At 36.8% G+C, this 13,002-nt stretch overlaps 1 protein-coding gene across 1 annotated transcript in view; it reads right to left on the bottom strand.

Moving 5' to 3' along the window:
* The window catches only part of LOC119501238, a 14,050-nt gene continuing 1,048 nt past the window's right edge, over positions 1 to 13,002 (bottom strand). The window contains exons 3-4 of the mRNA XM_037791475.1: positions 630 to 764; positions 1 to 470 (exon numbers count right to left, since the gene is read on the bottom strand). Of these exons, the coding sequence (XP_037647403.1) occupies positions 109 to 470; positions 630 to 764 (497 nt within the window). The 3' untranslated portion in view covers positions 1 to 108. The remainder of the gene's footprint in view (positions 471 to 629; positions 765 to 13,002) is intronic.

Raw genomic sequence — 13,002 nt, forward strand, 5'->3', positions numbered from 1 at the left:
GGCGTTGTTATTGCACGCTAAACACCTTGCGTATTATCATGGCATTAATACTCCTGTGCGAACAGGCTGAAAAATCAGTGTTTTATCCACTGTTGACCATTGGACACCTCAAAAGTTTTGATAAATATCATGTTCTCCATTAATGTCCACAATTTGTTCACCAACATCTGGCTGGGTTACATTTTCATAGTCATCTTCATCATCACTGGTTGTTTCTTCTTCTTCTTCTTCTTCTTCTTCTTCTTTTCTGTCTTCCTCTGCTCTGAAACAGACATGTGCATGGCCCACTTCCTCATAATCATGATCTTCGTCACTCTCTGGCTGCTCGTAATCATCACTCTCCTCTTCTTCCACTCTCCCTGCTTCCTCTTTGAGTTTCTTCACGATGTCCACTGGATTAACGTTACCGTAGTCATCCTCCGCGTCGTCATTCGTGTCATCTACGTAATCGTTCCTGACTGTGACAGCCACTGAAACACAAGCATCAGTGTAAAATGTTTCAAATCAGAAAAAATCTTTACAAGCATTCAGACACAAACGTTGGATGAAAATGTATTATGAAAAAATGGAAAGCTAAAGGCAACAGTTAGTCTTTTCATGTAATGTACTGTGTCCTGGTGAGCACCGACATTGAGTTTGGACGAGGGCTCCGGGCTGCTGGGCTCGTCGTCTTCTCTTGCAGACCAGACAGACCAGCACCAAGACCACCACCAAGACCAGCAGGATCCCAGCAGCTACTGAGGAAACCAGCAGCAACAGCGGCACTAGGAGGGAAAAACGTTCATCGGCTCAGTCCTCAGGCCAAAAGTCAACATTTATTGATAAAAGATAGATGTAATCATTTTCCAAAATTCACAACATGTTTATATCTAGCAACAATATTCTGCTTCAATCCATTGTTGGCGTTTAGCCTTTCAAAAACATTTTCACTGTGGTCAAAAACTTTTTAGGCTATACTCCCGCACGCACCTGTATTAACGGGGTGGTCTAGCATAACAGCACCATAAATTAATTTTATATTACCACAACAGAAAATCATATTTTATAATACAATTAAATAACTCAGCTCTTCTTATGCTCCTCCCTTTTTCTTACTGAACTAGGATAAATCCTCGGTAAGAAACATTTTCAAAACAACTGAACATTAGAAACATTTGTTTTTTCCGGCTACACAGGCTTTATAGTAAACAGCCCATGTAGCTTTAGCTTACAGGTTCAGTCTGCTGGGAGGCCGTATCTGACGGTCATAACGAGACAGAGCAGGGGAATGAGGTGAAGATGAGACAGCGGGTGTGTCCAACGTCTGTGGTGGTTCAGAGGCATGCAGGCTGCTGTAGCGCCTGCTGGGAGCAGGTTGAGGGGAGAACATGCATGTCCACTCACCCTCCGCCATCTCACTCTGGCTATTACCTTCAGATGGAGGCCCCTCTGAACCAACCCTCGGATTTTGTGATGGCATTGGCTCAGCCCCACACAGATCTACATGATTGCTACGATAGAGGGAGCCTTCGACCTCCACCAGATATGACCGTGGAGCCACGATCCGCATTTTTTTGACATGCTATACTATGACTTTTTTTAATATATATTATACTATGACTGTATTGGAACCAGTGTGTTGTGTTTCCTTTTATGTCCTTTGGCACCACCTAGTGGCGTCTGCAAATAGCTGTTATGAAGACGAAGTGAGGTCATTGTAAACAAAGAATAACAGGAAGTGGTGCTGAGAAACACGTTGCCTGCAACAATTTTGAGTGAGGACAGCATAATGACTTTTTTTTTAACATACTATAATATTACTTTTTTTAGACATGCTGTATTATGACTTTTTTTCATCATGCTTTACTGAGACATTTTTTTCCAACATAGTATACTATGACTTTTTTTGACATAATGTGCTATGACTTTTTGTCGAACCCTATACCTACTATGACTTTTTTATGACTCTTTTTTCGACCTGCTATACTATGACTTTTTTCAACATTTTATACCGACTTTTTAATGACTCTTTTTTGACATAGTACACTATGACTTTTTTGACATACCATACTATGACTTTTTTTTAATATACTATACTATGACTTTTTGACATACCATACTATGACTTTTTTTTAATATACTATACTATGACTTTTTTTATATGCTATACTATGACTTTTTTTTATATACTATACTATGACTTTTTTTCAAAATGCTATACTGTGACATTTTTCCCAAAATGCTACATTGTGACATTTTTTTCCTGTCATACAATACTATGACTTTTTTGGGCTATTTTTTTACATAATACATCATGACTTTTTGTCGTCATGCTTTACTGTAAAAAATGTTCTTCATACTATACTATGACGTTTTTTTGCATACTATACTATGACTTTTTTTCTACATAATGTACTATGATTTTTTTTTTGACATGCTATACTATGACTTTTTTTCGACATGCTATACTATGACATTTTATGACTGTTTTTTTGACAAACTATACTTTGACTTTTTTTTCGACATGCTATACTATGACATTTTATGACTTTTTTTGACAAACTATACTATGACTTTTTTTCGTCATACTTTACTGTGACATTTTTTTTCTTTTTTTTGTGATCAATTCTTTTTTATTGAAAAGGTATAGAGAAATATGTTACATATCATTCATTTTATCCCTTTTATACACCCCCCTTACCCCATACACAGGTACATATACAAAACCATCATTCCAGGTCTAATGCACAACCCTATGCCCCCCCTCCGTTCCCAAGGCGACCCGTAAATACCCCCCACCCCTGATCTCTTTCCCCCAAAACAAAAAAAAAACAAAGTTACTGTCGGTCATGCTATGTCTTATCTTTAACTAGATTGTAAGCTGCATCCCACGCTCTGAGGGTCTTACAGCTGGCCCCGTGCATTCGGGCCACGGACCCCTCCATCAAGATAATTTCTAACATCGAGTTAGTCCACTGTTGTCTAGTCAAGGAGTGCGGTGGTTGCCATCTTAAGGCCAGCATTTTCTTGGCTGCAGTAAGACCAGCCCATAAAATACGTTTCTGTTGCAAAGACAGATTTAAAGAGGAGTCATCAGTTAATAAAAATAAAATAGGTGAGAGTGGAATCCTAACTTCAAGAATGTCGCTTAAGGTGAGAGATATTTGCTTCCAGAATTGAGACACATCATGGCATTTCCAGTACATATGCAAGAATGAACCCAGAGCACCAGATGGACACAGATCGCAATTTGGAGATGTAATGATCTTCATAGAGTGACGCTTTCTAGGGGTGAGGTACATCCTGTGGGCAAATTTATAGTGTATTAATTGATGATCTGGATTTTTAGATGTACCACACAAATTTTTCCACACCGTGTCCCAGGACACCTCTTCGTCATTTATATCGGTTAAGTCCCTACGCCATGCAGCTTCTACTGATAAATGTTTACATGGTACAGAAATAAATGTGTAAAGTTTAGAAACCATCCCTCGTGTTAATCCCACTGAAGCCAATATTTTATGAAGAGGGTGTGTAGGGAGCGTTAATCCCCATGGTACACCATATGTCCGCATGGCTGACCTCAACTGCAAATAGAAAAAAAACGATGAGCCCGGGAGATCATATTCAGCGCGTAAATCGTTAAAGGCTCGTAAGCCATTATCACCATACAGGTCCTTTAATATATTTACTCCCCTGGTCTTCCATTGTGGAAATGAGAAAGGTATGTTGCCAGAAAGAAGGGAGAAATTATTGAAAATTGGTGAGTGATTGTGCCCTTTAAGATCTGCATGCGTCTGCTTCATTACAGTACTGTAGGTTACAAGTAGAAATTAAATTATAGGGCCTAAACGTAATTTGGCTTTTTTCAATGGTATGTTGGAATACACTAGGTCTTGTAGTCTATGAGGCGACGATAAATTTTCCTCAATTGGTCTCCAAGAGGCTGAAGAACTAGGGTTGAGCCATGTAGAGAGAGGACGTAACACAAAGGACCAGAAGTACACCTTAAAGTTTGGTAGACCCATCCCTCCCTGTGTCTTGTCTCGTTGGAGAGTTGTGAATTTTAAACGAGGCCTCTTTCCTTTCCATATGAATTTGGAGATTGACGTGTGAAGTTTTTCCCAAAACCCAATAGGAGGAGCAAGAGGTATCATAGAAGAATAAAAATGAACACGAGGGAGTACATCCATTTTAACTATTGCTATTCGGGCTTGGAGTGAATTTGGGAGATTTGCCCAGCGTTCGAAATCCTTCTCTAAGCAATTGTATATATTTTGAAAGTTTCGTAGTGCAATGGAAGATATAGAGGGGAAAATATCAACACCAAGATATCTGAAACACTTAACTATTGGTATATGGGAGGGCATGGGAGTTTGAGAAATAACTGAATTTAAATGCATCAATGCTGATTTTGTCCAATTGATTTTATATCCCGATAGCAAGCTGAACGAATCGAAAGTGGAAAGCAAATGTGGTAAAGAAAGACCTGTGTTACCTAAGTAAAGAAGGATATCATCAGCATACAATGATATCCGGTGATCAGTGTTACAAAAAGTGATGGGATGTACTAATGGATGTTGTCTGATTTTATGCGGTTCAAGGGTTCAAGGGACAGAGCGAATAGTAGCGGCGAAAGGGGGCAGCCCTGGCGAGTTCCCCTAGAAATTGGAAACTGAGCGGAGCAAGTATTGCCAGTGATGACCATTGCCGAAGGATTTGCATATAAAACTTTGATCATGTTAATGAATTGTGTACCTAGTCCAAATTTATCTAAAGTAGCCCAAAGATAGTCCCATTCTAGCCTATCAAACGCTTTCTCAGCATCCAACGATAGGACCGAACAGGGAGAGTCAATACTACCTGCTGCATGGATAATGTGCAACAGACGGCGTACATTATCAGATGCATGACGAGTTTTAATAAAACCAGTTTGATCATTGTGGATCAGTTTCGTAAGATGTACCTCTAATCGGGTTGCAAGTACTTTAGCATATAATTTAATATCTCCATTCAGAAGGGAGAGGGGTCTGAAGTTACCGCATTGAGTCAAATCTTTATTTGGTTTGGGAAGCACTGTGATTATGGCTGTGTTGGCACTTATGTTAAATTTACCCTTGCCAATTGCTGTATTAATCATATCCAATAGCAGTGGACCTAGTTTGTCCCAAAAAGTAAGATATAGTTCCGGTGGAATTCCGTCCAAACCTGGGGATTTGCCTTTCTTCATATTACTCAAAGCCATCCTTACCTCTTCTAGGGAAATGGGGGTATTGAGCACTTCGTTGTCATTGTCAGATACAGAAGGCAGATTGAGTCCTTGAAAAAAACCTGTACATGTACTTGTATCAAGTGAGATTTCGGATTTATAAAGGGTGGAATAAAAGTTCTTAAATTCAGTGTTGATATCCCGAGGGTCAATCAAAGTACGGTGAGGTGTTTTAATGGCCGTAATATTTGAATATTTTTCATGTTTTTTCAATCTTAAAGCTAAAAGATGGCTTGGTCTGGCTCCATTAAAATAATATGTTCTTCTGGTCCTGTGCATCAAAAACTCTGCTCTACGTCTCAACAAAGAGTTGAGTTCAGCTCTTGTCACCACTATACTCCCCTGTAACACCTCTGAATGTGTAACTTGTTGTTGAGCTTCAAGCTGAGCGAGAAGATTCTCCAGTTCAGCTATCTTGCTAAGTTTACTTTTATGAAGGTGAGAGGAGAACGCAATTGAGGAGTCCCTAATACAGCCCTTTATGGCATCCCATAAGAATCTAGGGTCGTCTACTGAGCCTACATTAAAACCTATAAAGGTATTTAGTTTTTCCCTAAGAGAGACACAAAATTCTTCATTTTTGAGAAGCAAGACATTAAAGCACCATCGTGATGCCCTGGGAGGCGTGCCCAGGAGTGTGAACTGCACTGAGACAATACTGTGATCTGATAGAGAGCAGGGCTTGATTACAACACTATGTATTTCAGAGAAAGATGCAGGTGAAGCTAGTATATAATCTATTCTAGAGAAACTTTGATGTCTTGCTGAGTAAAAAGTATATTGTTTAAATGTAGGATTGATCGTTCGATATAAGTCTGTTAGATTAAGTGCTGACATGAAGTTCTGAAAATCAAATACATACAAATACAAAAGAATTCATGTCTGCACCAATAACAAGTGAGAAATCCTGAAGATGTAGTAAGATTGCTTTTAAATTTGGAAAAAACTCTGGTTCATATTGGGATGGAGCGTAAACAGAAATAAAAGCGAATTTACGCCCAGATACACTAGTCTTGATATAAGAAATCCTACCGTCCTCACTACCAAATTGTCCTATTACATTAATTGAGAGATTACGTTTCAGTACTACTAATGAGCCCCTGGTTTTGGTATCTACCGATGCAGATGCAGCCACATAGTAGTGTTTATTCGAAAAACGACGAACATCTGCCGTTCTTAAATGAGATTCCTGTATAAAGGCAACATCCACTCGTAATCTACGCAGGAAGTCTAAACAGGCCGTGCGCTTAATTTGACCATTCAGCCCGTTTACATTCCAGCTGATTACATGTATATTAATCATTGACTAAAAATAACTAACATATGTTACAGTATATTTGAAATCAGAGAGGAAAAAATAGCATATTCCCCAAGTAATGCAGTGATCCGACCACAGTATGAATTTAGAGAAATGAAAGAGATCAGTCCCATAATAGAAACAATTGTATCATACCTTAGTAGTTTTAATTACAGAGTAGATTTAAACTACATGAATCAAGTGTACTGTATAAGTATTGAGTTTTAAGAACAAAAAGAGTGCAAGCTTAGGGCTTGTAGCTTATAGCACAATTAGCATCATTTTTAGCGACATTTTTTTCTGACATACTACACTATGACGTTTTTTTCGACATACTAAACTATGAAGTTTTTTTAATACTATACTCTGACGTTTTTTTCATACTATACTATGCCTTTTTTTCGACATGCTATACTATGACTTTTTTTCGACATATTATACGTTGACTTCTTTCGACATACTATATAATGACTTTTTTATAATGTTTTTCGACTCACTATACTGTGACTTTTTTCAAAATACTAACCCTACTTTTTTTCGACATATTATAATAAAGTTTTTTTTTCGACCTGATATACTTCAACGTTTTTTTCAACATACTATAATATGACATTTTTTGACATACTATACTATGACTTTTTACTACTATTTTTTCGACATGCTATACTATGATTATTTACTCAACATACTATACTATGACTTTTTTCCCGACATACTATACTATGACTTTTTTCAAAAGTATTAACCCTACTTTTTTTCGACATATTATACGATATAGTTTTTTTTTTCCGGCATGCTATACTACGATGTTTTTTTCAACATACTATACTATGACTTTTTTCGACATAGTACAGTATGACTTTTTTCAACATACTATACTATGACTTTTTTCAACATACTAAACTATAACTTTTTTCCAACATACTGTACTTTGACTCTTTTTTCAACATACTGTATTATTACTTTTTTCCCGTCATTCTTTACTGTGACATTTTTTCCAACATAGTATACTATGACATTTTTTTCGACACACTTTACCTACTATGACTTTTTATGATACTTTTTTCGACATGCTATACTATGACTTTTTTTCAACATTTTATACCGACTTTAATGACTCTTTTTGACATAGTACACTATTACTTTTTTTGACAAAGCATACTATGACATTTTATGACTTTTTTTGACATGCTATACTGTGACTTTTTTTAATATACTATACTGTGACATTTTTTACTGACATACAATACTATGACTTTTTTGGGCTATTTTTTGACATACTACATTATGACTTTTTTTCGTCATACTATACTATGACATTTTTTCCAACATACTATACTATGACGTTTTTTAACATACTATACTATGACTTTTTTTTCGACATACTACATTCACTTTTTGTGGTCATATTAAACTATGACTTTTTTAACATACTATACTTTGACTTTTTTCAAGGTACTATATTATGACTTTTTTATAAAGTTTTTCGACAAAATATTAACCCTGCTTTTTTTTGACATACTATACTACGACGCTTTTTTCAACATACTATACTATGACTTTTCCGACATAGTATACCATGACTTTTTTCCTACATACTGTACTTTGACTCTTTTTTCAACGTACTGTATTATGACTTTTTTGTCCGACATACTCTACTGTGACTTTTTCCGACATATTATACTATGACTTTTTCAACATACTGAACTATTACTCTTTTCCACATACTATAATGACATTTTTATTTGGCAAACTATAAATACTTTTTTTAATATACTATACTATGACTTTTTTTTCCACATAGTATGACTTTTTTTTCGACAAACTGTACTCCGACTTTTCTTGATACACTATACTATGACTTTTTTTCCGACATACTATGCTAAGAGGCTTTTTTTGTGACATACCATACTATGACTTTTTTCAACATATTATACAGTGACTTTTTTTGACATATTGTAATATGAAGTTTTTGCGATATACTATAACTGTAACTTTTTACTATGATTTTTTCGACATAATATACTATGACTTTTTTGTGAAAAACTAAACTATGAATTTTTTTCAGATATTATGCTATGACTATTTTCAACATATCATACAGTGACTTTTCGACATGCTATACTACGACATTTTTTTAAACATACTATACTATGACTTTTTTCGACATACTGTAATATGACTTTTTCCAACGTTATACTACAATTTTTTAAAAAATGTCACCATAATTTTATCCCCCGACATATTATACCATGACTTTATTTTTACACTACACTATACTATAGTATTACTTTTTTTGCGACATTCTAACAATGACATTTTAAGTTATTTTATGACTTCTTTTTGACATGCTATACTTTGACCCAACCTTATAACCCTGCAAAAGCTAACCAAGTAGTGTTGTTGCCTAAACCTAACCAAGTACGTTTGTTCCCTAAACCTAACCAAGCAGTTTTGTTGCCTAAACCTCACCAAGTAGATTTGTTGCCTCAACCTTACCAAGTAGATTTGTTGCCTAAACCTAACCAAGTACTTTTGTTACCTAAACCTAACCAAGTAGTTTTGTTGCCTAAGCCTTACCAAGTAGTTTTGTTGTCTAAGCCTTACTAAGTAGATTTGCTGCCTAAACCTTACCAAGTAGTGTTGTTGCCTAAACCTAACCAAGTAGTTTTGTTGCCTAAACCTAATCTTGTAGATCTGTTGCCTAAACCTTACCAAGTAGTTTTGTTGCCTAAACCTAACCGAGTAGTTTTGTTGCCTAAACCTAACCCAGTGATTTGTTGCCTAAACCTTACCAAGTAGATCTGTTGCCTAAACCTTACAGAGTAGTTTTGTTGCCTAAACCTAACCAAGTAGTTTTGTTGCCTAAACCTAACCGAGTAGTTTTGTTGCCTAAACCTAACCAAGTAGTTTTGTTGCCTAAACCTTACCAAGTAGATTTGTTGTCTAAAGCTAACCGAGTAGTTTTGTTGTTTAAACTTAACCAAGTAGATGTGTTGCCTAAGCCTAACCGAGTAGTTGTATCTCCTAAACCTAACCAAGTACGTTTGTTCCCTAAACCTAACCAAGCAGTTTTGTTGCCTAAACCTTACCAAGTAGATTTGTTGCCTCAACCTTACCAAGTAGATTTGTTGCCTAAACCTAACCAAGTAGTTTTGTTGCCTAAACCTAACCAAGTAGTTTTGTTGCCTAAGCCTTACCAAGTAGTTTTGTTGCCTAAGCCTTACTAAGTAGATTTGCTGCCTAAACCTGACCAAGTAGTGTTGTTGCCTAAACCTAACCAAGTAGTTTTGTTGCCTAAACCTAATCTTGTAGATCTGTTGCCTAAACCTTACCGAGTAGATTTGTTGCCTAAACCTTACCAAGTAGTTTTGTTGCCTAAACCTTGCCAAGTAGTGTTTTTGCCTTAACCTTACCAAGTAGATTTTTTTTGCCTAAACCTAACCAAGTAGTTTTGTTGCCTAAACCTAATCGAGTAGATCTATTGCCTAAACCTAACCAAGTAGTTTTGTTGCCTAAACCTTACAAAGTAGATTTTTTGCCTTAACCTAATCAGGTAGTTTTTTTTGCCTAAACCTTACCAAGAAGTGTTGTTGCCTAAACCTAACCAAGTAGTTTTGTTGCCTAAACCTAATCTAGTAGATCTGTTGCCTAAACCTTACAGAGTAGTTTTGTTGCCTAAACCTAACCGAGTAGTTTTGTTGCCTAAACCTAACCCAGTGATTTGTTGCCTAAACCTTACCAAGTAGATTTGTTGTCTAAAGCTAACCAAGTAGTTTTGTTGTTTAAACTTAACCAAGTAGATGTGTTGCCTAAGCCTAACCGAGTAGTCGTATCTCCTAAACCTAACCAAGTACGTTTGTTCCCTAAACCTAACCAAGCAGTTTTGTTGCCTAAACCTTACCAAGTAGATTTGTTGCCTCAAATTTACCAAGTAGATTTGTTGCCTAAACCTAACCAAGTAGTTTTGTTGCCTAAACCTAACCAAGTAGTTTTGTTGCCTAAGCCTTACCAAGTAGTTTTGTTGCCTAAGCCTTACTAAGTAGATTTGCTGCCTAAACCTTACCAAGTAGTGTTGTTGCCTAAACCTAACCAAGTAGTTTTGTTGCCTAAACCTAATCTTGTAGATCTGTTGCCTAAACCTTACCGAGTAGATTTGTTGCCTAAACCTTACCAAGTAGTTTTGTTGCCTAAACCTTGCCAAGTAGTGTTTTTGCCTAAACCTTACCAAGTAGATTTTTTTTGCCTAAACCTAACCAAGTAGTTTTGTTGCCTAAACCTAATCGAGTAGATCTATTGCCTAAACCTAACCAAGTAGATTTGTTGCCTAAACCTAACCAAGTAGTTTTGTTGCCTAAACCTAACCAAGTAGTTTTGTTGCCTAAGCCTTACCAAGTAGTTTTGTTGCCTAAGCCTTACTAAGTAGATTTGCTGCCTAAACCTTACCAAGTAGTGTTGTTGCCTAAACCTAACCAAGTAGTTTTGTTGCCTAAACCTAATCTTGTAGATCTGTTGCCTAAACCTTACCGAGTAGATTTGTTGCCTAAACCTTACCAAGTAGTTTTGTTGCCTAAACCTTGCCAAGTAGTGTTTTTGCCTAAACCTTACCAAGTAGATTTTTTTTGCCTAAACCTAACCAAGTAGTTTTGTTGCCTAAACCTAATCGAGTAGATCTATTGCCTAAACCTAACCAAGTAGTTGTGTTGCCTAAACCTTACAAAGTAGATTTTTTGCCTTAACCTAATCAGGTAGTTTTTTTGCCTAAACCTTACCAAGAAGTGTTGTTGCCTAAACCTAACCAAGTAGTTTTGTTGCCTAAACCTAATCTAGTAGATCTGTTGCCTAAACCTTACAGAGTAGTTTTGTTGCCTAAACCTAACCAAGTAGTTTTGTTGCCTAAACCTAACCGAGTAGTTTTGTTGCCTAAACCTAACCCAGTGATTTGTTGCCTAAACCTTACCAAGTAGATTTGTTGTCTATAGCTAACCGAGTAGTTTTGTTGTTTAAACTTAATCAAGTAGATGTGTTGCCTAAGCCTAACCGAGTAGTCGTATCTCCTAAACCTAACCAAGTAGTTTTGTTGCCTAAACCTTACCAAGTAGATTTGTTGCCTAAACCTCACCTAGTAGTGTTGTTGCCTAAACCTTACCAAATAGTGTTTTTGCGTAAACTTAACCAATTAGTTTTGTTGCCTAAACCTAACCAAGTAACGTGAGGCATTATAGGCTGATTATAGGCTGACCAATATGTACATTGACCAATGCTGTTCTGTTTTCATTTTTTATACTGATATTGCTATTTGGGAGTTTAAAGGATCTGATAACAATATATCTGCCGAGGGTAACTGTGTTTAACATGATAACATAACATAAACAACTTTGGTTGGTATCAACAGATCAGGACATTTGAGAATTATAAAATCCAATTGATGCTCTAAGTTAGACAAACTAGGTAATGATGACACAGCACTGCAAACTCTTGTTACTTACTGGCCAACACAAACCACATAAATAACATTGCCCAACATATATCTAAGCTAAATATGATATATATGACTTAAAATGTAAATATTGGTTATTATTATTAAATGGTCTTCCCTCTCTGCGTCATTTCTCCACATCAGCCTGTTTTTCCTTCTTCTCCTACTTGTCCTTCAGGCCTTTACTGCTCAGTGATGTTTCTCCTCCCATTCCCTTGTCTGTCCCCGTCACACCAACTCTTCTTAAAGTTCCAAGAAACTTCTCTAAATAGATTAACATGGAGTCATTGCTGTAAAATGACATTCTCAGTCCATGCCTGCTGCACTCTTCCACTCACAGGCCTAACAACACTTCACTGACAGATATTAGTGAGATACTCAATTAATTTTAAACTAGCTCACTCAAAGTGGCCACACCCTCAGTAGAGTGCTGCAGGAAAGAGTCCTAAACCCCAGAAATGAGTCAGCATTTTTGCACTACCAGTTCCCTAGTCTCGAAATCGGTGTTGTTGTTTTTTTATGGGTATTTGGTTAGATGCTTGAAATAAGGTCTGTGGTTAACACAAGCTTAAAGGTATAATATGCAAGAATTTCCTAAAAAACAATGGTATAGACCTATACAAAATGTATCCCTCTCAATCATCACTTAAGCCTCGACACACCAGGAACATCAGGAGCGCGTGGCGGCTGCGTTACGTGTTGTTTTTATTTTGGCGTCAGTGTTAACAGGTTAGAGCAGCCACACTGCCCGCGTGAGACGCGGCTGCGTCTCTTCTAGAGAATAGAGGTCTTGCCTATTTTTGACGCGTGCTGCCCGCGTCTCACAGAAACAACAGACAGTGAAGGGGATCTATTGACTACATAGTAACATCATATAAGCTACATTACTACAGCTTCGATGTCTATCTGTAGAATATGTTACGGAGATGAAAAAAAAGTAAAGACCGGCTTCATATCTCAGCACTGGAGGTTGCACTT

This window comes from Sebastes umbrosus, chromosome 14 (assembly GCF_015220745.1).
Source record: "Sebastes umbrosus isolate fSebUmb1 chromosome 14, fSebUmb1.pri, whole genome shotgun sequence".
NCBI classification, from domain to species: Eukaryota; Metazoa; Chordata; class Actinopteri; order Perciformes; family Sebastidae; genus Sebastes; species Sebastes umbrosus.